Source organism: Chrysoperla carnea, chromosome 3 (assembly GCF_905475395.1).
Source record: "Chrysoperla carnea chromosome 3, inChrCarn1.1, whole genome shotgun sequence".
Classification (NCBI taxonomy): Eukaryota; Metazoa; Arthropoda; class Insecta; order Neuroptera; family Chrysopidae; genus Chrysoperla; species Chrysoperla carnea.
The window spans coordinates 62,125,512-62,150,941 of NC_058339.1; the positions used below are offsets into that span (position 1 = coordinate 62,125,512).

General features: G+C 28.9%; 1 protein-coding gene across 1 annotated transcript in view; it reads left to right on the forward strand.

Annotated features, from left to right (window-relative positions):
* LOC123294793 overlaps positions 1–23,797 on the forward strand; it is a 237,369-nt gene extending 213,572 nt beyond the window's left edge. The window contains exons 7-10 of the mRNA XM_044875943.1: positions 347–490; positions 1,264–1,463; positions 22,701–22,838; positions 23,699–23,797. Of these exons, the coding sequence (XP_044731878.1) occupies positions 347–490; positions 1,264–1,463; positions 22,701–22,838; positions 23,699–23,797 (581 nt within the window). The remainder of the gene's footprint in view (positions 1–346; positions 491–1,263; positions 1,464–22,700; positions 22,839–23,698) is intronic.
* The last annotated feature ends 1,633 nt before the right edge of the window (positions 23,798–25,430 follow it).

A 25,430-nucleotide genomic window follows, 5' to 3' on the forward strand; every position in this document is an offset into this window, starting at 1 on the left:
ACATTTATAAGTTAGGACATTATTAGTTAGGAGACAATGGAAGTGAGCTCAAAAATATCCTGTACGACATCCAGTTATATGCTGTTGCCTCTCTCTGTTACAATCAAAAAAAACTTCTTAGAAAATTAGTTTTTGAAATCATGATTTTGCGTGTAAATTCGTTTACATCCACTCTGAAAGGAATGAGACAACTCATAAGATTTAATTCTAGCGTTAGAGAGTAATATATTCCAACATTTTTGTAAAGTTGTTATGTATTGCTCAAAGATATGTTAAATAGGTCGACATCCTAAACATGATACATTACTACCTATGTATGTTAATGATACACAATATATTGTTACAGGTAACCCAGATATTTTAATATGTGGCAATTGTCGAGAGATGTTCACAGACTTAAAAGAGATTATCAACCACAAGAAAACATATTGTAAATTACGATTTACATGCAGATGTCACACAATGGACGCAAGGGACCCTAATGATAAAGGTACGTATAATAAGTCATTATTTAATTATGTACAATAAAAAATCGAGAAGTTAATATCTCTTTTTCGATTTATTTACGAAATACCTTACTATGTTAGTTGATCTTTAGTTTTTATAAGGTTCTTTGGCTAAACTTTGTTAATAACGGCAAAAAAATGAATTTTAAACGCGCTTTACTAAATTATTTGTAATAAACTATGCCTCGAAAACTTTTCTGAATCCAATCAGCGATGCTGATGGTTTTTACAAATCGTTTTTGTTAATAAATAATATGTGCTTATCAAATTTACACAGTAATTCCATTAAATTAATTTTACTTCTCAATCAATTTTAACAAATTGCTTGACAATAATTTCTTGAAAAGAAATTTGGCAAGTAACCCTGAATTATCAGAGTTGCCCAACATTACAGTCAGCACTGGCAAATCTCAGCATAACACATATTGACCGGCAAGCCCGCTATCAGGTTGACGGGCACTTGCTCGTGTACATACTCGTGTACATACTTGTAAAATTCTCAATTTCTATTGTAATTGAGTTCATAATAGCGGTAAAAGCAAACTTGTTTCTTTAGGTCTTTACTTTGAAACCATTTTTACTTATTTGATGTATTGGTTTAGCGGAATTGCTTGATATAAATTGCAAATCGATCGAGAACCAAATAATTAATTTATGAACCTTTGTATTGAAATTATGAGATAATATATAGTTGGTAAGAAAGTAAGAGTATTTTGTATATGCATCTGATATAATATATAATTGGTAATTTTTACAGTAACAAATGGTAGCGATACATCTTTATTGTGTTCACATTGTAAAGATCCATTTCCAAATGCATGGGATCTAATGGTACATATACAAGCAACACATATGATCAATATTTATGAATTGGGTGTACCATATTCAGATGATAAAGAAGATTCATCAGGTAGATCGAACACATCCTCACCAATCAATTCACAACATGAGAAAACGGTAAGTAATTTTGTTTAAATAGATCCATTTTGCAAAATAGCTAATTAGTATAAATAGGAACTACGATGCAAATTTGCAAAAAAAAGGTATATGATAAAATTTTCTACTTAGTCACTTTCACTTTCTATTATCTACTTAGGAACATAGTTACTTATCGAAAATCAATATTAATCAAGGAATTTTCAAAAAAAAAACAAACCAAACATTATTTGAAAAACTTTACCGGAAACATGAGCTTATTAGGTAATAGTTTTGCTATCGTATCCCATCTTACAATAATTTTTTGAAATGAAAACAGAAACGGTTTTGCAAATTAGCACAAAATTTTTGACTTCCCAGTATAAGAAGTTATTGTAATGAGTCCGATTTTCGAAACCGTTTAAGCGTATCTTTCATGGTCAGGAAAAGGCATTAACATCAATTTGGAGAAGAGGTATGTGTGCGGGTGTGTGTTTTTGACGTACTTACGAACGTTCGTGGTCATTTTTTCGTCATCGATATTTCTCGAACAAAAAGTGATATCGACTTCGTTCAGGTGTCAATCGAAGCGTATTAACAGAAATATGATTCGAAAAATATTTCATAACATTCCGTCGAATCGGTTCAAGCCCGAGGGTTTTTTTTTAAAATTCTTTCCAAATCGATATTGTGTTAACAAAATATGATATCGACTTCGTGCCGATCGAAGCGTATTATTGGTAATAAAGATCCGAAAAGAATTTCATAAAATTTGGTCGAATCGTTTCGAGATGGTCGAGTTTTTACTTTTTGTTTATTTTTTATAACTTTTTATTATGTTGGAAAGTTACTCATGTGGACCTCTGGACCTCAAAGGACGCACCAGACTCTGCCCATGGCTTGCTTCTCTACAATTTCGGTGGATCTCATCAATAGAAAAATAGAATAGAATCTGTGAAATAAGCTTGAAATTTTCCTTTAGCGCATTAATAACACACAACTAAAGCCTACTTGGCTCTTAGTTGCATGCTGAACATAAAAAACCCTATGCTGGACATGAAAACCACACAGATTCCCAAGACCGTTTGGGAAACGTGTGATGGACCTTTATACTAGGTAAAAAGTTGTACATATGAGGTTATAAATTGTAGGCAATTTAAATCGTTACAGCCAAACAGTACAAATATGGCGCATCCCTATTTTTAATATAAACTTTCAAGTTTGATATTTTGATAGCTCACTCATGAAGCACTACACAAAAATAGAGCTACAATAGCATAACTACAAACACTATGAAAACTCATTAGTCTAGTAAAAGCGTGAAAGGATAAAAAGCTTATTACTTTCATTAAAAATTATAATATTCACAAATTATTATTCAATAATAAAAAAAATATCAATAATTTCCTAAGGCTCAAATTATTAATGATGAAATGTTAATTATAACTATTATAAGCCGGAATAATTATATAAAATATGCCTCACATATTGTATACTGGCCCACAATAATAATGCATAAAACACAGAATGATACATCATATTTTTAATTACTCGGTCATATAAAATGTAATTTCAAAATAAATTTAAAACATATTCAGTTTACAGTTTATTATTCAAATATGAAAAATGCAATAAATTTTTCAATATTTGGTTACTATCATTTTATATATACAGGATGTTTTAGAGAAATGTAGGAAAAAGAATGCTGACAATTTTTTTTCGAATTTTTAACCTCCAATTATGTTTATATATCTTTGTTTCAAGTGCGAGGTTAGGTTTCCGTGCACGAACCTTCTCGATCAAGTTATCTTTCAAACAAAAAATCAAAATCGGTTCATCTGTTTAGTTGCTACGATGTCACAAACGAATCGATCAAATCTGATTTTATGTTGCGGCCAACTTTAAATTTTTAAATTAATATTATCATCTAGAAAAAATATTCTTTGCATAAAAGTTTTTGGATTCGATGTATCATTAACAAGACACAGGTTCCTAAATTATCCTTAGAAATTAAGAGAATTTCCCGGATAACATTATATAAGCTAAATAGAAATTTATATTAAAAGAAAAGATTTTGATCGATTCGAATTAAAAACTTGGGAGTCTCATCGAAATATTAGCTTGATTTCTAATCATTCCAAAGAAACTCATTAGTTTCCCGATCTGTTTATGGAGGTATTTACATTCAAAATTACAATAAAAATGATAAGAGACTGAATTATATGATCCGCTCAAAACAATATTTTTTCGTGAATTTATAAAGTACACACAATTCGAGGATACTGATTGAATAACTAACGAAAAAAATTTATTAAATTGATCGTTTTGAAAACGGCTAGAGATATCGAAATTGTTCACTCTACATTTTTTTTAGGAAAATGTACATTTCTCCGTTTTTTCCAATTTTCGGAAAAATGGCTGAAGATATGCAAATTTTTGATTCCACATTTATTTAGGAAAAAAAATTTCCACAGACAGTTTCTGTTTGAAACTTTTTTTCATAAAATTGATGGTTTACGAGATATTAGCTAAAAATCGTTATTTATGTATACAAAGCGTTAACTAACGCAACCCTAGCACTTCTGAGATTGCGCGTTAGAAGGGTCTTAAACTAGATGCCAAAACCTTCCTCTTGTTTAGTTTTTTTTTTGCTTGTGAATAAATTCATAAAATCGCTTATTTTCAATTTCTTTGAACGGCCTATATAGTATTTATTTTTATTTTTAAAATTACAAACGATAGTCAATAAAACCTTAAACGAAAATGGTATAATAAATCTCAAAAATGGTACAAGGGATGTAAAAACAGCGAAATAATCTTGTGGATGCAAATTTCCTTTCAAATTGATGGTTTTTTTTTGTCCGTATCTACATGAAACATTGTGTATTTATGTATGTTGAATATAAAACGGATATATAATACCATATAATCAAATATAATGAAAATTGCATATTATTGTTTCATTAGTGGAAAATTTGTATATATAATTACACAATACTAGCTGGCTATTTACAGTGTGTACAAAACTGTAATCGAAATCGATTAAATTGATTAGGTACAATTTCAAAAAAATTTCAAGCGAATAATGTTTTTATTTGAGTAATTTGAATAGTAGACTTTTTAAACACAGTTTAAATGAGAATTTCTATTTAAAGACAAATTTAATTTAGAGATAGCTTTGAATTTTTAAAATAAAGGATGAATCAAAATCAGTGTCCTGTGTTTGTAACTTTGTAAATTAGAATGTTGTGAATACTATTGTTAGTTTAAGGGGGTTGTTTATGTATAATGTTTATCTATCGTATAATGAAGTTTCGATTATACTTTACCGTGTGAATTTTTGTCAAAAAATTGTTTAAAAAATTTATTAGCATTACGAAAAAGTAACACCATACCAACTTTTCTTGAATTATAATTTTCGAATAGAACTATTATACCATGCATATATGTAATATGCAAGGTATACTAAGTTTAGTCCCAAGTTTGTAACGCTTAAAAATATTGATGCTACGAACAAAATTTTTCTATAGGTTTTCATGGAATCACCAGTCCATTAGTCCATCAATTAGTCCATTTCCGGTTGTCTCAGGACGTAAAAAGTGAGGTCGAGTTCGTAAATGAGCATCATAGGTCAATTGGGTCTTGTAGGACCCATCTTGTAAACCGTTAGAGATAGAACACAAGTTTAAGTGTAAAAAATGTTCCTTATAAAATTATATTTTTCGTAAACATCACTGTTTACCCGTGAGAGGGCCAATTAGGCGGAAATTTTATAGTATGCACTTGAATATCAGTTATGTATGTGTCACATGTATGTATGTGTTATGTGATAAAGAAATCAATGCTGACTATGCATGGTATTTTAACAATTAACTCAATCAATTGTTTGTTTTCACTTGTTCAGATTTCTGTTTTTGGATCTGCTATTATATCCACTATGCTTCTGTAAACATATATTACACAAGTAACAACTTAACGTCCACAGTAAATAAAAGTGCAACAATGACCACAATAGACGAAGAACTATTTTGGTGGTGTATTAAATGAAAATATTCAAGTTTAAAATATTTCAATATTTAATATTTTTAAAATCTAGCCAAATATTAAAATTTATTTTGACACACATAGTAAATATGATTTTTCAAATCATACAATTGTTCACATGATGAAATAAATAAATTCACATTAACTTTTATTTAATTATTGTTATTACTGCACTAAAATTGTAATCATTTTATTATTATTATTATGTATTTGTGTGTATTAAAATCAATATTTACATCTACTCCAATCATCTTAGGGTTTCGCCTCGGAAGCTAACGGAATAAGCTGAATTTTTGTACAAACGTTTATTTAGGTAGTACAAATGTTGGTAATACATCTCGTTGTTTTGCCTTTAATCGTATTAACATTAATTATAAAAGTTGTAGAAGATAAAATTTTCTACAAATTTTGTCGAATAAACTCGAACTGTTTTTGAAATAGAGGGCGCAGAAGATGGTGTGCTGAGCTTAACGAACTTCAGTTCTGGGTCAATATTTATAAATATAATGTGTTAAATAATTATTTAAGTTGTATTTAACAAATACTTAGGGAAAAACTGCATAATAGACTGTGATTCACGATTGACCCTGTCTCTTATACGGTTTTTCACTAAACTATCGATTAATATCTAATTAAATAATTATTATTAATATTTATAAATACCTTATATCTATAAATATTGACCCTCCGCTAAGGTACGTATAGCTGAGCGCTCCCTCTTCTGCGCCCTTTATTTTAAAAATGGTCCAACGTATAAAAAAGCTTTCAAACAAACAGAACCCCACCGAAACGTACCTTAGTGCAGGGTCAATATTTATAAATATATTGTATTAAATAATTATTTAAGTAGTATTTAATCGATAATTTTGTAAAAAAGCTGTATAATATACAGGATCAATCGTGAATCCCAGTCTATTATGCGGTTTTTTTCCTAATTATTCATTAGATACTACTTAATAATAATTCACGTTCAGCTGAGCGCACTATATTCTGCGCCCCCTATTTCAAAAACAGCAAATTTTATCATCTACAACTGTTATAATAAATGTTAATACGGTGAAAGGAAAAAGAAAGATTTGTCCAAAAATTCAGCTTATTCCGTTAGATTCCGAGGTTGACCACTTATTTTGTCTAAGATGATCGGGTTAATCATCATATCTTGATACAGTACGAAGTTTTGATAACTTACAGTAAGGTAGGTATTCGTATTGTAGAATACCTGCCATTTGTACAGTTTTTGTCTATTTATATATTGTGGATAATTATAATTGTAATATAATAATAATATGTATAATAAATAGCATGCAAAGTTTATTTAATATAGACTTTGGCGAAACTGATTTTTTTTTCTGCTAAAGATACATATGAACAAATGTATAAATATAGTTTCTACAGTGTGCCCAATTAAGTCGGCACCATCTTTATTATTTGTTTTATGAAATAAGTTATTGTTGATAAAAAATCCTGCATGGCCTCGAAAATAATCAAATATCAAGTTTTTGCATTCGTATACGAAGTTTGTCGAAAATTTTATATTTTGCCCAAGAGTAAAGTATATTTATTTTTTACACTTTCTACAATCATTTTTCAGAAAAGTTTATCTTTATTGAAAACTTCGCTCGGATATCCAATATTATTCATCTACCATAACAAGACAGATTTTGCTATCTTCTCTTTTTATTAGCATTGGTAGTGTATGTCTAAAGATTGACGTGAAGATGAGTGCATGTTTAAAGATAGATATATATAGATATATACAGAGTGGGTCTTTTTAATCTATAATGGCTAATAGCTCGTTTTGTAGTTCACAAATAAAAAAATAAATATAACAAAAGTGGCAGAGTTTGATGAAGGAGATCATGTTCTGACGTCAGATTTACATCATTAACGGTAAGAGATAAGATAACACCTTAAATAAAAAAGTAGATCCTCATAAAAACCTAATATTTTCATCAATCTCTGCAACTTTTTTAAGTTATTTTTTTATTGGTTAGCTACAAAACAAAAAATTAACCATCATAGATTAAAATGACCCATCCTGTATATGCAATAAAAGAGACCAGAGACAGGCAACTTAGCTGGTTCATATTCCATATACTTTTTACTTTCGAGTAGATCAAATGTCGCTAGGCAAACAATTCAGCGAAAAATTCCAAAAAATTTTACTCTTGGTACTTTTACTTAATGTTGACCACATTTTTTGCGGTATTGCAGGGATATTTGAGGAGATTTTTTATTTCATACAAAATAACTTTCATCCGGCAAGCAGATGGATGAAGGTTGATCTTAACTCTGATCTGTCGGTTTTTATACCGACAATTTTTGCACTATTTTATTTTTTTTTTTGCACATTTAATTCCAAAAGAATGCAGTGTAAGGATTCAACACCATATCTATTTTGAAAAACCTTAAGTTTCCAAATTTTGAGATTAACTAAAACTACACAATTTGAAACTTGCCAAGATACACCATTTCGAAAATAGGTTTGGGCCAATGCTAGTGTCCTTATTTTAAAGAAATTAGCAGCAACTGTAAGTTAATATCTCGTAAATTTCTTTTAAATTAATAGCTAAAAAAATTTTAAAGAAGGCAAGTGAAAACTAACAATTGACTGAGTTAATTGATGAAATGTAATTTATAAATAGTGTTGATTACTCTGTCACATTACACATACATACATGTAACACATATATAACTGATATTTCCATATAATACATACTATACCATTTACGTTTCAAACAAAAGTTGTTTATTTTTTTATAAAAAAAATTTTTTTATATTTAAAGTTTTGTTCTATCTCCAACGGTTTACAAGGCCAAAGACCCAATTGACCCATGTTGCTCATTTACGAACTCGACCTCACTTTTTACGCCCGTAAGTTTTTACGCTATAGAATATAATAATTTCAGCTTGATATCTCTTTTCGTTTTTGTGTTATCGTGTTGACAGACGGACAGACAGACGGACAGACAGACAGACGGACAGACGGACAGACAGACAGACCGACAACCGGAAATGTACTAACTAAGTGATTTTATAAACACCTATACCAAAATTTTGTTCATAGCATCAATACTTTTAAGCGTTACAAACTTGGGACTAAACTTATTATACCTTGGTATATTTCATATACATGGTATAAAAGGGGGAGAAACTGATTTCGTATACAAACACCGAGATAATTAAATAAAATTGCAATAATCAAATTTTGTTTCTTAGTTTTTCTTTGTCATGTATACACGATAACTTTTGTAATGCATATAAAGTTTCGTGTATAAACTAATTTCATTTTTTATTAAAAGTTTAATTTAAAATTTTTTATTTAGTTTTAAAATAAAATTTATTTCATTTTGTATACATACAATGGAATGAAAATTTTATAAGGCCATTTAAAATAATTTACTGTTTTGAAAGTGATTTGAACTAAACATACATAAATTATCATGCAGTAAACTATACAGCTAAAAGTATCCAATAATTAAACAGTTGGAATCCATTCGTTTTGTTGGTAAATTAAAATTATTTTGTTCATTCATTATACAGTGAGTTTTATATGTGCAAGGCATTTGAAAAATGGTTTTAACTATTATTTGATAAATAAGTTTAATTTAAAATTAAACTAAAATATAATTAATATTAGACCAAGAGCCACCAGTAGACTGAAATTACCAAAAATACAGCCCATTATCCTGAACGAATTTCAACACAAGCAATTTTACCTGATCTTGAAAAAAATTGAACGATAATATAACATAACTAAAACTAAGCATGCGAAATTAGATTTTTTCGCTTTTTCGATACCCACATGTATAATATAAGGATGTTTTCAGGTTTTTTCAGGGTTTATGATAAATTTTTTGTTTATAACAGAAAAATTTTATGTTTATCACAAAAAATTCATCCGCTGCAGTTACGTAAAAGAAAATTCCCTCCTTTAAATATAAACAAATAAATTATTGGGGCTTGTAATTTATTCTTTTAAAACTTTACCAAAAATAGGATGTTTTTTGAGTTTAACGTGCCTGTGTTTCTGTTCGTCTGTCATGTGGCATCGTAACTCTTAAACCGATGTAGATTTTTTTAAAGGTAATTTGATTGAGAGTGATCTGAGCTATGCTTCAAGTGAAAGTTTAGGGTTCTGTACCCGAGACAAATAGATAAGAGGTGAAGATCTTCAAACAGCCGAGTACATTTTCTTAAAGAATACTCTCCATCAAAACAAAAAGGAGCCATGATGTGGCAAACGAACCGATCAGATTTGATTTAATGTCAAGAATTTATTTAAATTTTTGATGCAAGTATAGAATGATGTATACAAAGAAAGATCTATTTGGAAATTCAAGAATCTGGGAGGAAATGCTTGCTGTTGTTGATCAGAGGGAGAAAATCTTCAATAATTGCGAAAAGTTTTGTTTTGGAAAAGTTTTTCTGTTGAAGTCTGTTTTGTTTTTGTTAAAATTTTTTTTTTAAATTTTGTTATTTTTAGTGAATCTGAAATACACTAAAAAAAAGAATAATCGAAATCGGTTGGCGTGATATTGAGTTATTCGTCCTCTTGTCGTTCATACTTAATGCAAATTTAAGACTTTTATAGTTTTCTCCTAGATGCCGTGGTCAGAACTAGACCAAAATGAAATGGGACGACAAGGAAAGCACCAATAGATAAAGAATCATTAAAGTCGGTTCACCCAGTCGAAAGTTCTGAAGTAACACATATAAAAAAAAAATACAGTCGAATTGATAACCTCCTCCTTTTTTGTTTGAAGTCGTTTAAAAATTCAAAAAATGTCTTGAAAACTCTTGTTTTTGCAAGTTGTGCTTTTATTATTTGAAATAAAAATCATTGTTTTATTTAAACAACATATTTAAAAGAGCAATTCTACACAAACATAACTATTTACTGAAACATAAATATTTGATCTAAATTACAGATAGAATGTAAGCCACTATACCCACCTACTTTGATATTGACAGTCGGTATAGTCAGTAAATAAAGGAGGGTAAAGTTTTACCTTTATTAGTAAGTTTATCAACAATAGTAGATAATATTACAAACAAAACTATAATATATCGTGTCTATTTTTCCCTGTAATTAATACAAATAATATTAATTGGTACAGCCTTACACCCTCCCCCCATTAATAAATAAAATAATGGAGATCATAATAGTAGATTGATTGGAATATTTATTATCGTATATTTGTTATATTATTTGAATAAATATTATTATTATTTGTCGACATTGTACTTAGTATTCATATTACAATAATTTTGTTTATATAGATAAATAATCTAATGGAAATGTTGTAGTTAACGATAGTTTAATAATTATTGAAGGAAGTTTTTTTAAATGAAGTGTTTATATAAACGGTCTCGAATGAATCTAAATATGAATTCATAATATATGAATGTATCGGCAATAGCGGCGAAATACATAAGAATTCGATATTGGCACAGATTTCGCTAATTCTTTTTTATAGTATTCCTTGAAGTAAGAAAAATCAATTTGAACTTTAATTTACCATACCATAAATTTTAAGTGTTAGTAGAGGTGTTCCGGGAAAGCAAAACAATACAACGACTGCTTTCAAATGACTTCATTTAGAACATCGAAAGTCTTCGGAAAAATTACATGCCAACTTTTAAAATGTGTAATAGTATTTGCAGTTGTATGTTTATTAATCTATTAACTATTATAGACCATATACTTTTTCCGTTTACAGATAAAAAACCTGAAAAGTATTTAAAAAAAAAAAGAATCGACTGTTAGGTGGTACGAAGTTCACCAGGTTAGCTAGTGACTAATAAATATGGATAAAAGATATGGCGCTTGTATTAAAAATAAAAATATTTTATAATTTTTTTTAATTCCGCACATTTGACGAATATTTCAGAATAAACTTATAACGATATTTTGTAATGAAATCTACTCACTCAAAATCCCTTTAAAACCACATATTGTTACGACGTGTAGTGAAAATAATTAAAATTCGTTGAATTCTCTGTATTATCAAAGCTGGTAAATAATAAGTTATATATTTTAATAACCAACATTAATTTCATTAATAAACAAAATTGATATCGTAAAACAGTGGCTCATAGCAACGGTACTTTTATATCACCGGCTAATTAGTACCTTTAAATATTTAGCTGATACGATTGTTATAATAATATAAATGATTGCGTGATGAACCAAAATCTAAAAAATAACAACTCTAGTCAGTAAATGTGGTTAAGTTTTTTAAATTTTGTACTATATATAAAACATATTTTTAAAATTTAAAATTTTTAGTTTTAGGGTTTAACGATAGCTATCTATTCTTTCATTCATTTGATTTAATGATGTTTCTACTTTCAAAAGCATTCAATTTTATACGCCTAAAAAATATACTTATTAAATCAACGACTCTGCATGTGTGTTCTCTGTATCTTATTAATCGACAAACACCTCGTTTAATTCAAAATCGGAGAAAACGATTTATTTATTTATTTTATTCGATGAACTATCTTCCTGTTGAACTACAAAAAAAAAAAGATCGAGAGGTGTCGTGGGACACCTTTTAGAAACTATATTCCTTTCGTACCTTGATACATTATAAATGTAGCGCTTATTTTTTTATTTACAAGATATTTTTCTGAAAATTTAAGGTATTAATTTTAGAAGTCAAATACTTGTTTGATTTTTTAAGGAATTTAATTTTATAGCTACTTTGAGTTTTTACTGTATGAAATAATTGTAGTATTATTTAAAAAAAGACGTACCTTTGATTTAGTAGTCAACCCAATATGTAAGTACATTACGTTTGGTTTGGTAAGGATATTTGGACATAGCATAAAAATCGTACTTACTTTAAATAATCTCTGTTTTCTTAAACTTATGACTTTCACAGCTTAATTTTATTAAAAGTTATAACGTTATTAAAAGATTTACATTTTCTCAAAATTCATGGCAACCAGAATCGATTGAAAAAGTTTTAGTTTTCAAGATAACTAAGTCGGTTTTTGGCAAAAGTAAAAAAAAACGGATATTCATTAATCTGAAGTTTGCGAATGCAAACTTCATAATTCTCCAATACCGAGAATTATGTTATCCATGCAGTTGTTCAACAAGTTATAAAAAACAGACTTACGTAGTCTCAACGGTATCAGAATTTTAGATATGGCCCTGCAGACTGTTAGTTAATGCTTTTGACAAGGTCAATCGAGAGGTTGCCCCCAATCGAGTATATTATTCGTCATTTACGTCAAAGAAAACTTGAATTTTAATTTAAAATAATTTAATTTCTTGTGCATAAAATAATAGCCACACTTGGCCAGCTTATAATAACCAATTAATATATTAATTTATAAAGAATAATTAAAAAAGTTAAATGGAGAAAAAAATTAAAAAACAACTGAAAAAAAAAAATTACTTTATATTTTTATTTTGAAAAATCGCTTTTGGCTATTTACATTTATTTGTATAAAATATTTTATGAACTCTAATAGAATGGAAAAAATATATTCGTTTAATTCAATAATGCAAATTAGTAGGTATATATTTTCAATTTTTTTTTGTTTTTCATTTATATTTTTAATTGAATATTATTTTCCTGAAAAACAAATTATATATCGAATGATTAAAAATCAAAAACCAAAACGTTATTTTTCATTATATAAAAAAATTATATATCGAATGATTTAAAATCAAAAACCAAAATGAAATATTATGTTTCTCATGTGGAAACATTATTCTTTTATTAGAAAAATTATTAAAAACTGATATTTTAATTAAAAACTAGATAAAGACAAAGACTACCACGTTATAGCTCTCACTTCTTTGCCAATCATTTTTCTCCCTTTTGTTTTAAATTTTATGGATTTTAATTTTTTGGTGGGGAACTTTTCTGAAAATGAAATTTTGCCCATGATACTCATTGATATTGTAACTTTCTATAGGTGAAGTAATTTTAAAAATCGGTTAAGTAGTTAATTCAAAAATGGCGAATTTTCATATAAACTCTCATCCGCTTTTCACCCTCAAAATTTCGAAGTTTCATATAAATTTTCATCCCCAATTTGACCCTCTCAAACAAAAGGAAAATAAACTTTTACATTTCTAACTTCTAAATTGACCAAGTTTCATACAAACATTCAACACTCGTTTACACTCCTTGAGGGGTGAATTTTCGAAAATTCTTTGTGCACACTTACATAACTTAGGGAAAATTTGTACAAAATGCTTCATGCTTCTAGAGCCAGCGGTTTCACCTGTGCGTTGATCGATCAGTCAGCCTTAATCATTCTTATCGATATATATAGATATACATATATATTTTGGAAAAGTATCTTTCCAGCCCATGCTTCAAAAACGATTATTATTATTATTATTATTATTTACTTCCTAATGAATTTATTTAAATCAGTTTAAGTAGAAAACACATCACCTTTGTACTGAGAACACTCGTGATCCAAGAAATATATTGGAAAATTAGAATTTTAGACAAACTTATTACGTTTTGAAATAATGATAATGATTTAGATAGAATGTATTTTGAAACACAATTACCTATAACCTATTGATTAGTCATTTTCTAAATTGTTTGTCGGCTATTTTGGTAAGGTGAACTTTGCTTTCATATAGTTGCCATTCAGCGCTGCATTTACCATTTATACAGCCTTGGTGATTGTCTAAGGGCCTCCGCCAAAACTCTCTTTTTCCAAATTTGGTTGATTAAAAGCAAACTTCACTCTTCAATGCTACAAGTTCGGTTTAACTTTTTAATGCTAATGAGAATTGAAAAAGGTCCATTAAACACCTTGACTATGGTGTAGTCGTATTTTACAAAGAAAAAACAACAAGTTCCTATTTAAATTAACAATAAATTATTTAGGAATAAAGTTGACATTGAAATTATATTATAAAATTGAATTTATGTGTAATATAAAACAATAAAAAATTTAAAAAGCATTCATTTTGATTAAACTAGCCATTATTCAAAACTAAATATTTTAATTATTATAAGGATACCCATCCCCAAGTAGGCCTGACCAACAGTTCGCAGACGGTCAGCAATAGTTGTAAAATCGGTACTATTTCTATCTTATTGACAACGATATCTGCCGAGAAACTATGTATGATCCAAGTATGTAACACTCAAAAATGTTGATGCTATGGTCAAATTTTTGGAAAAGGTGTTCATAAAATCACCTAATTATTCCATTTACACTTGACTGTCCATCTGTCCATCTGTCTGTCAATATGATCAAAAACTAAAGGATATATCAAGTTGAAATTTTTATAGCGTACTCAGGTCAATTACTCACGCAACATAGATCAATTGAATCTTTTAAACAGCTAGAGGTAGAACAAAGTAAAAAAATTAAAATGTGCTTAATAAAAAATTAACAACTTTTGTTTGAAACATTTTTTCGGAAATACTACTGTTTACCCGCAAGGGCACAAATTAGATCAAAACTTTGATGTCCATTTTTTCCAAAACTATGAAAGATAGGGTGTTAAAAACTTGCAAGTAGCTCCAACTAGTAGTCTTGTGAAACATTCTCGAAAAAAGAAAAAAAATTATGGAAAAAACTTTCCAAAACCAAATAAATGGCGGTCGAAAACCGAAAGACCGTCGTTTTGTTTTAATTCTAATTTATTAAAAATATTGCAAGCACTGACATTCAACACTTTCTAGACAGGAATTTCAACAATTAACTCAGTTAATTGTTTGTCTTCTTTTGTTTTTATTTGTGATGGCGATTGAGGGTTTTCAAAAGTTTGCGGTTTCAAAACATGTTTTTTTATTAAAATTAAAATACAATTACGTAAGTATAAAAAAAAAATTTATAAAAAAAAAAATCAAAAAAGACAATAATTTGAACACAATGTGTTTTTTTTCGAACAAAATAAAGATTACTTTAATGACGTAAATAAGTTGAAAGAAAAGTTAACCATTAAGTCAAATAATAATTTTGCGTGCCAAAAGTCTTTTAACAAATAAAATTTTTATGATGTGACCTTTAAATATGTGTAGGTACTATCTCTTCTATATGGATACATTAGTTAGGCACTTTATGAGTAAGTGAGTGAATGGTATCACATTTGTGGATATATTAATGTAAGTTTTCCTATTCGTTCCATTTCATTCCGTGATGCATTATTATATTACTTTAACACATGGTACGAAGTACCACACCTAATAATATTATCCACATCCATAATAAATATATCTTTATTTTATAATATATATGTTTGTACAGAGTGCCTCAAAAATAATCTCACAAAATATCAACTCTAAATTACCCACCCAATATTTAAAGACACATACATTATCCGTTGTGTTCACAGTAGGTGGGGGAGCGTACTATATCGATCGCAACGCTGCTCTCTTATGAAGTGGCCTCTGTGATAAGACGTATGTCAGAAAAACGGAGGTTAAACAGCTTTTTTTATGAAATTTCTTATAAAAAATAAATATAGGCTTTATTTTTGGAGTCCAAAAATAAGGAAAATCCAGTTTATTACCTATTAAACAAATATTTTGACGATAGCTCAGAAAATATGCTCAAATCATCTAATAAACCTGATTATCGTATGTTTATACCATGTATATATGAAATATACATAGTATATTAAGTTTAGTCCCAAGTTTGTAACGCTTAAAAATAATGATGCTGGGAAAAAAATTTTGTCATAGGTGTTCATACAATCACCTAATTAGTCCATTTCCGCTTGTCCGTCCGCCCGTCTGTGGACACGATAACTCAAAAACGAAAAAAGATATCGAGCTGAAATTTTTACAGCGTACTCAGGACGTAAAAAGTGAGGTCAAGTTCGTAAATGAGCATCATAGGTCAATAGGATCTTGGGTCCGTCGGACCCATCTTGTAAACCGTTAGAGATAGAACAAAAGTTTAAATGTAAAAAAAAATTGTTCCTTATCAAAAATTAAACAACTTTTGTTTGAAACATTTTTTCGTAAACATCACTGTTTACCCGTGAGGGCGCCAATTAGGCGGAAATTTAAAATATGTACTATACTTGATTATTAGTTATTAACACTGACTATATGCATGGTATTTCAACAATTAACTCAGTCAATTGTTTGTTTTCACTTGTTTGGTTTAAAATTACCCTACATACTCAGTTTTTGTTGTGTAATTTAATAAAATTCAGTTAATAGATCCTAAATCGAGTACATTTTATAAGTGGGCGTGTAGTTTTCAAGAACTCTTATTATTTCATGCCATATCTCAGAAACTACTAAGCCCACCGTGAAATAAACCCAATTTTGGTATTTTTTGGGTTTTTGATGATTGTTCATTTTTGGATAATATTTTGGACCTATATTACTCATATAAGGAATTTTATCAAAATTCGACGAAAAATTTGTTTCTCGATTTTTAACAATTTTCCATAAAAAGTGTTTGAAAATGTTGAAAAATTCAAAAGCTTGCTCCCTACATAAATTAAATTCATTTGACTCGATTTTACTTCGGCTAGTCGAATATTTTCTACGGTATTGCTCTTAGTTTAAAAAAAAAAAAATCGGTAGAGGGATAGGATGGGTAAAAAAAGTATGATTGCTCTCGCTTAAACATGCAATTTGACCCTCTATACACAGACATTTTTTTATTGAAACATTGAAGCCAGAAAGAAAGCATGTATGTGTAAGGGGACCACAAGACACCATGTTTTGCCATCACATGTAATTTAAGGATGGTTGGGAAATCATGACCATGTTCATCAGGCACCATCAGAGTGACGCTTTACGAAAATCAGAGCGACGTTTTGCGGAAATGGACCATTCATGTTTTGTCATCGTTGCGATCTAGTTGTGATACGGAGTGTTATCTAATTACAAAAGAAATGAAGTCACTTAAACTTGAATAACCCGAGAGTTCATGGTCAAGGTCTCATTAAATTTTAACGCATGGCATTTGATGGTTACTGTTATCACATAAAATTATGATTTACTACAAATACATACTATTCGAGTCACCATCTAGATGTCTCGAGACTTTTGAAACCACCTAAAATAGCCTTTCACCAATTACGGTAATCAAGTAGAAAATTATTCTAAATAACTCCCTTAATTTTTTTGAGACATTCAGTATACAAATATATAAATGGTCAAATACTAGGTGTGTCTTCTTCAGTTTGTGTTTTTTTTTTTTAAAAAAAAAACCTCAATGGACTCATAACCGTCAACAATACACATTTTTAATGTCCACATAGGACTGATAAAACATAATACCTAACATATAAAAATGTATATAATGTTAAATATTAGTCACGCTATATATGTATTTTTTATGTATTCTATATATACGTATGTACATTATGGATAGGCAACCATCACAGTGAGTACGTCCAACCACGGAAGATTGTATTTTTTTATCAGCAGATTGTAAAAATTCACTTAAAATTATTATTATTAGTTAGAGAAAAAAAAACTTGTTAATGATGTCATGAATTATGATATTAAGGGTGTTGGGGTATTGGTATAATTTAAAGAATCATGAATAATTTGTCGTGTAGGGCTTTATGTTTAAATACTTAACAAAATATGAAAATCAATGCCAATACAGATGTTTAATAAAAGTAAACACGTGATTGATGAAAGGAAAACATCTTTCACTGGTTGCCAATGCAATTTACTTGAATTCACAATTAATTTTGTTCAATAGTTAATGTTTTTATATCCTTCTTTTTATGCCATGTATATATTAAATATATCAAGTTATATCAAGTTTAGTCCCAAGTTTGTAACGAAAAAAATATTGTGTTCATAAAATCACCTAATAAGTCCATTTTCAGTTTAATATCTGTCCGCCTGCCCGTTTGTCTGTCTGACAACACGTTAACTCAAAAACGGTAAAACATATTAAGCCGAAATGTTTACATCGTGCTCAGAACGTGAAGGGTGAGGTCGAGTTCGTAAATGAATAACAAAAGTTAATTGGGTTGGGTCTGTAGGACCCATCTTGTAAACCGTTAGACATAGAACAAAAGTTTAAATGTAAAAAGTCCTTCCTGATAAAAAAATAAAAAACTTTTGTTTGAAACATTTTTTCGTTATCATCACTGTTTACCCGCGAGGGCGCAAATTTTACAGTACGTAATATATGGGAATATCAGTCATGTGTGTGTGTGACATGTATGTATATGCAGCTATCTAAGAGTGGCTATCTCTCATTACTGACGTGACTTACATGACGTGAAAACACAAACTATTCCGTTATCAACACTGTCTATACATGGTATTTCAACAATTAACTCAGTCAATTGTTCGTTTTCACTTGTCTGTATATAGTTCAAAGAGATATGCAAGGATTGAATAGCACTTCGGTCATCGGGATTGTTATTATTATTTTATCGTTCAAAGTCAGCTGAAAAAATGATAAAGGTTATTCTTTTCAAGTGAACATTGAAAAATTTAAAGAGCGTGATAAAAAACAATCTAAAATATTTCGACAATCTTGTAGTTTATAATAATACCATAAAAATATAAGGTTGCCGATGATATAAAAACAAAATTTAATTTAATTATTAAAATTCGAAGATCCGTCATTTGATGAACAGAGACAACTGTATTTGAGTATTGATGATTGAAGATGGATATCTATATTAACAAATTGTTAAGCATCACTTGCACACAATATATTATATATTTTTGTAGTTGTGTGGTATTGTAAAGCCAAGAATAACTCAATAGTTGACTACAAAGCATGTATTTGGTTTATATGTATGTACCGTCCAGTAAACCAAAACTTTTTAACAATACTGTAGGTTTACAATCACCTTAAGATAGTAGAAAGTAAATTTGGAAATATTAATGTTATTTCTTTTTCCAACCGTTTTAAAACCGCACACTATTCTGCCTCACTATTTATCTCTATATATTATAAATGCGAAAGTACGCATGTTTGTTTGTTTGTTTGTTACGCTTTCACGCTTAAACTAACGAATGGTTTTTAATGAAACTGTACAGCAATATAGCTGATATATCAGAATAACACATGAACTATAATTTATAAAGATATATTTAAAAAAAATAAAAAAATTAGATTTAATTTGACATTTGAAATTACCACAAATTACAGATTTCTGTAAAAATAGTCAATATAAAATATTTCAAGGCCATCTTCTCTGATATACTCAATGAATAATTACTATTATACATTGTACAAAAAAAGAATATATTTTCCCCGTGTAAAACAATCCCCACAATTATTTCGAGTGTTATAGAAAAGGGACAAGCGAGTGCAATCTTTATCAATTTTTACTTTCAAACCCAGCGAAGCGGGTGGGTATCACTCTAGTTTATAATAATTGAAGAATAACACAAAAATGTATCCATGCATAAAACTAATAATATAATTTTGTAATTAGTAAAATGTTGTTTATTTACAATTTTATCTTCATTTCCAAGCAATCTCATAATAATTTCACAGTTATATAGCTTTTACAGTGAGCTAGCTGCTAGTACCTAACTACCAAGCGTATAAATACGTAGAAAGTATAAATACGTGTTTACTAGCAAACACAAGAGTAAGTTAAATAATATAACGAAGTAGTTTTTTGAATCAAACATTAGAGGTGCAAATAGAATGATTGTGTTTATGCAACTTTATACCGGATGTTCAAAAATGTCAAATACTTTATTTATTGCTAAAATCACTAATCACGTCAAGCAGTCAATATGGCAATGAAGGCAAATTTTGTAATGAAAATTGAGGCTTTAAGTGTCGCCCGGAAATAAAAGCTTTATTGAAAATCAAGTTTTTTTTGTCCAACATATACAAAAACCTTTTATCTACACGTTTTTACCAATTATGTTAGCTTTCTGATACAAAAACTTGTTCATATCTCCGAAGGATGTGCATCACCGTTTTCGAGTTCACCCATTTTATAGAAAACTACTAAATATTCCTGTCTACCATTTAATTAACATTAACTTGTTATTGACGGACCGTAATATATAGTTTTTACAAAATATTGACAAGTTCTCCGAAAATGATAACAGCTTTTAAACATTCTGTACAATACTCATGCACCGCTACTCAGGTAGAAAATAAAGTCTCGTTCTTCCTTCTTTTAAAACTGTATTATATATAGGTCTGTTAAGTTCATGTTACTTTGAACCAAACCTGAACTAACCTTAATAAATCTTTAACGTTTAAACGGTTGGACTTTCTAACAACAAGTATTCATATCTCCCTATTTACAGCATGTTCTAGAACTAATTGAGAAACTTACACTTTCATTTTACAATCACAAAACACTCACAAAGACTGTAATTAAAGTCAAAATTTGTGTATTTAGAAATTTCAATAAAATTTCCTAAATAGTATCGGTATGTTTTCAGCAACTCTGTACTGATGGTATAAATTAGGAAAAAATTTCAAAAAATCTAAAGTACCTAATTCTTTATAATTAATAAAAAATTTTGTATGAAACTTCTTTTATCAAATGGTAGGTACTTAGGTACTTAGTTTTATAAAAATATAGCATTTGAATTTCGAAGATTATCAGTATGAGATTCCTAATAGGTAAATGAAAATGTTTAGTTAAAATATTATAACAAACTTAATTTTTTTGACGTCTTACGAATTCATCGTCAAGTTTTCCCATAAAAACCACCAGCTACTCTTCTCAATGTTATTTTATTTAAGTAGTCTTATTTAATTCCCTATATTTCGCTAGACTTTCAATATCTTTAATCTTGGCAAGAACTTTCCAATGCATATTTTCAGAAATTTTAAGTAGGTAGTGCTGAGCACTAGTAACACACCCTTTTCGGCTTGTTCATTAGGCTTGATCTTTCACATTAGCCTTGGTTCTTCCATAATACGAATTGCTTATTTCTGTCTTGCACATTCCTAAACTAAATATAGTCTTGCTCATCAGCTTCTTTAAAAAAAATCCAATGTACTTGTCAATAAGAACTATGAGCCAGTCCTTTTACCATCAAAACATGTGTTTTTAGGACTTCTGGAGGACTTGAATTAAATGGGCGAAGAGATAATTCTTCTTGAAGGCGCTAAACACTTCGAAGCGAACAGTGAAATATTTTCGTAAAACAGGCAGGAACATTCAACATTTTAAAGGCCTTTCTTGGAGATGTCTGTAACTTAAGACACTAGGTAGTAGACATAGTGTACGCGGCCTCTAAACAGGGGCCAGCCATCTGATAAGGGCCTCGGTAAGATTAGACAGTATATTGTAGTATTTAAAGGAAAGCAGACCATGAAGGAGATCCGATGACGGACATGCTTAAACTACCTGTGTCAGGTTATTGAATCCAGGCCTGACTATAATGTACAAACGTATACAGTCAGAGGCGGATGTGTAAAAATTCTAAAAGTGGGCGATTGGCAAAACAAATTTGTGAAACGATTAAGACTGGGGAGTGATAATCCTGGAATACGTTGTATATATCAATGCATTAGCTATAGAGTGGTGTTTTCGATAGGGAAAGATGAGGTAAATAAAATACGAAAACCACATATCTTCACCGTCATACTGTATAATAATAATCATAATAATAATTGTTTGGTCCTTCCGATGTAATTAACACTGATTACTCTTCAGTAACTATAACATTTTTAATGGTTAAATCTTTAAATTAATGTTTAATTTTGATAAATGTTTTTTCTAGCATTCACACACATACAGAAACACACAGATACAATATCTATTGTTTTCATTTTAAAACTGTAATTTATTTTCTTTTACCCATGGATGCTGTAAATTATAACTTGTGTATAATGTTATTTATACTTGTATCATGTTGTAAGTGTTAGTAAATATCTTTACTCATACTTTGGTATTATTAAAATTTAAACAAAATTTCGGTGTTACCTACTAGAATTTGGGTAATGCAATTAATATGCAAATTTATAACGTTAGGTACCTAATTATAATTAACTTAGAAAACAATTTTATTTAGGTTAAAATTTCTTAATTTACCCTCAAGCGGACACGCTATGGTCAAATCGACCATCCTTTTTACATTTTCTCTTACAAAATTGTTAATGCACACCTATTTTACTTTCTTCGGTATCTTTCTATACACCCATCTTGTTGATTGAAAACCGATGTGTTTCTGTAATGTAGGATAAGTTTTTTTTCTATGAAAGTGTAATCGTCGAATTTAATACGCGAATTGTGTACTTATTTTGCCGGTATTTGATTATTTTTAAAAGTTTATTTCAACAGTTTGTTAATTACGATTTTTTTTACAGAATGAAGATCAACACACTAACGACAATGAGAGGCAAAATGGAAATTGTAAACAAAATGGTGATTCAACAAATGATTCAGTTATGACTGAAATATTTTCCAATAATGGTCAAAATGGAAATGGTCTTCTTATGAATGATGTAAGTGAAAATTTACCACTTATTCTAATTCACTAATTAAGACATTTTGCTGTTTACATGTTTGACGATTATTGTGCAAGCAGGGCTGTCAGATCTCAAGCCTTTGCGGTAGATCGTAGGTTTCCCCCTCATCCTACCGGTCCCATTCTTTTTTCTCAAGTTCCTTGTACTATCAAGAAAATCATTAATGCCTTTAAAAGTTAGCTTTATACAGTATTTCGAGCGATACCGTAGAAAATAATCGACTGATCGTTAAATGAACTCCATTTTTGTATTCTTTTGGATCAAAATTTCTTTGTGTACAAATTTTTGTCGGATTCCAAATCAATAACATAATTTTGATTTTTTCGTTTTTTTTCAGTGAGTTAAGGAACCATCAAAAATTGAGCATTTTTTAAAATTTCCATCAAAATGGATTTTCATAAAACTGAGAGGAAATAAAACTTTGATCCAATTTTTTTAGTTTTTTAATTTACAGACAAATAAGTAGATAAATGACCCGACAACCTCTTGTGCTAGTATTTTTATAGATAATTTTTATTAATCTTAGCCAAATATATCTCGAAATACGATTCTTGGTACTACTTGTAAGCCATTTTAAAATATCGGAAGGGCTTTTGTATCATGTTTTAAAAACGTTTGAATTATTAGAGCCTGTGTTTAGAGACAAGCAATTTTGAGAAACCGCAAAGAATGTACTCTCTTTTAATTTCAAAAGCATTGCTGAAAAAAAAATACAGTACAGTCAATCGCTTGGATATTTGATAGCCTAAAACTAGAAAAGCATTCGCATTAAAATTTTGATCAATGGATCTTAATTTTTAATTTCACATCAATTTTTTTTTTATTTCTTCTTTCAGGACACAATTCTTGACCGTACCAATCATCTTCCAAATACCACAATTATTGCCGATTCACAAACATTATCATCAGTGTTATTAACAAATGGAAAAAAATGAAAATTAATTAGAAATTAAAGACATAAATATTTTAAAAATACATAATAAAAATATGTTGCCCTCTCTCCTAATTTATTTTAAACCCAAGTTGATTTTTTCTATTGTGCTATTTTGTTAATTTTTTTTTTTCTTTCAAAAATAAGGACATGAAAAATTCAAAAATATATCAACAAATTTTAAAACATATCATAATTTATAATAACAACAAATCACTATTGTGCTTACGCAAATTTTTCCATTAAAATCGTCTTCAAACAAAAAAGTGTTTGGTGAATTTAGAATCATGCTCTAATAAATAAATATAAATTTTATATAAACGATAAAAAAAAACATGAAAAGTACAAAACAACATTTTCTCAATATGTAGTAATTTTATAAAAACATAAATATTTTTATGAAGATCAACGAATATATTTTTGCGCTTGATATAGAAAAAACAAAAAATTTATTCTAAATTCAACATCACCTCTTTTGTTGTTTTTGTATTATTACCCGTATATCGTTGAAAACAAACAAAAAATTATTTTAAAAATATTCTAAAAATTAATAAAAATTAAATAAAAATATATATAATATATTTAGCGAAATATAATAAAAAGTTTCCTTTTTAAAATGTTAGAACTTAAAAAACTTGAGATTTGGAAATTAATTTTTTTTTGTAAGAGCATTTTATGGCAAAGTGAAGATTTGATTTATGATAACAGCCAAATATAAACCTAATACTCAAGTATAAACATAACGTTTTTGTATTTGATATAGAGATAGCGGCGCCGAGATTTTTCCTCGGCGCGGCGAGGGGCTCTTACCTCTTGCTGCCAAATAAATTTTTCTAAGGATATGTTATAGCAATATTCACAATAATTTCCTTTTTCTTTCGAAATTTCAATACCAGTATCTAGAAGGGAGAACATTTTTATCTTGAGATATCATCAGCATTTTGAAGTTATCTACGACTTTATGAAGTCATTGAACCCCCTGTATATGTTGGAAAATATGCTAAATGCAATGTTAAACAGAACATTAGAGTTTTTTTCTAATCAAAAGACTCTCCAGTTTGAGCTCTATGAGCTGTAATATTAGCCAACTTTTACCGTTTGTGGCAGTAAATAATCAAATAGCAGGTGAGAATCGTTAAAAAGTGTGACTTGAGCTCTTAACTTGAGCACAAATAATGCCAACCGAATCCATCGGGCTACATTTGACTGGTATCATACATCACACAAATTACCATAAAATACATATTTTCATAATATCTCATACACAAATTGTTTATTTTTGAAGTTTCTATCATTTTAAATAGAAAACCTTTTATAATATTATGATACATGTGCAGTGCGAATATTAAAATAAAATATAAATAAAACTTTAAAAAATAAATAAACGAGAAATTTTGTGATGTAAATATTTTATCAAATTTACGATGTATAAAAAAATTATTATTTATCAAGAGATGAGAGGAGAAATTTTACTTATGAATAGCAGAATCGTAATTAACTTGAAGGTATACAGAATGTTCGATTTTCATCTAGGCCTATAAATATCACGAGTAGGACAGAATACATGCGTTAAGCAATGCACCTAAGTGAGAGTATTATATATGTATGTTATTGAAGCTTCGATATGCGTTGAGATA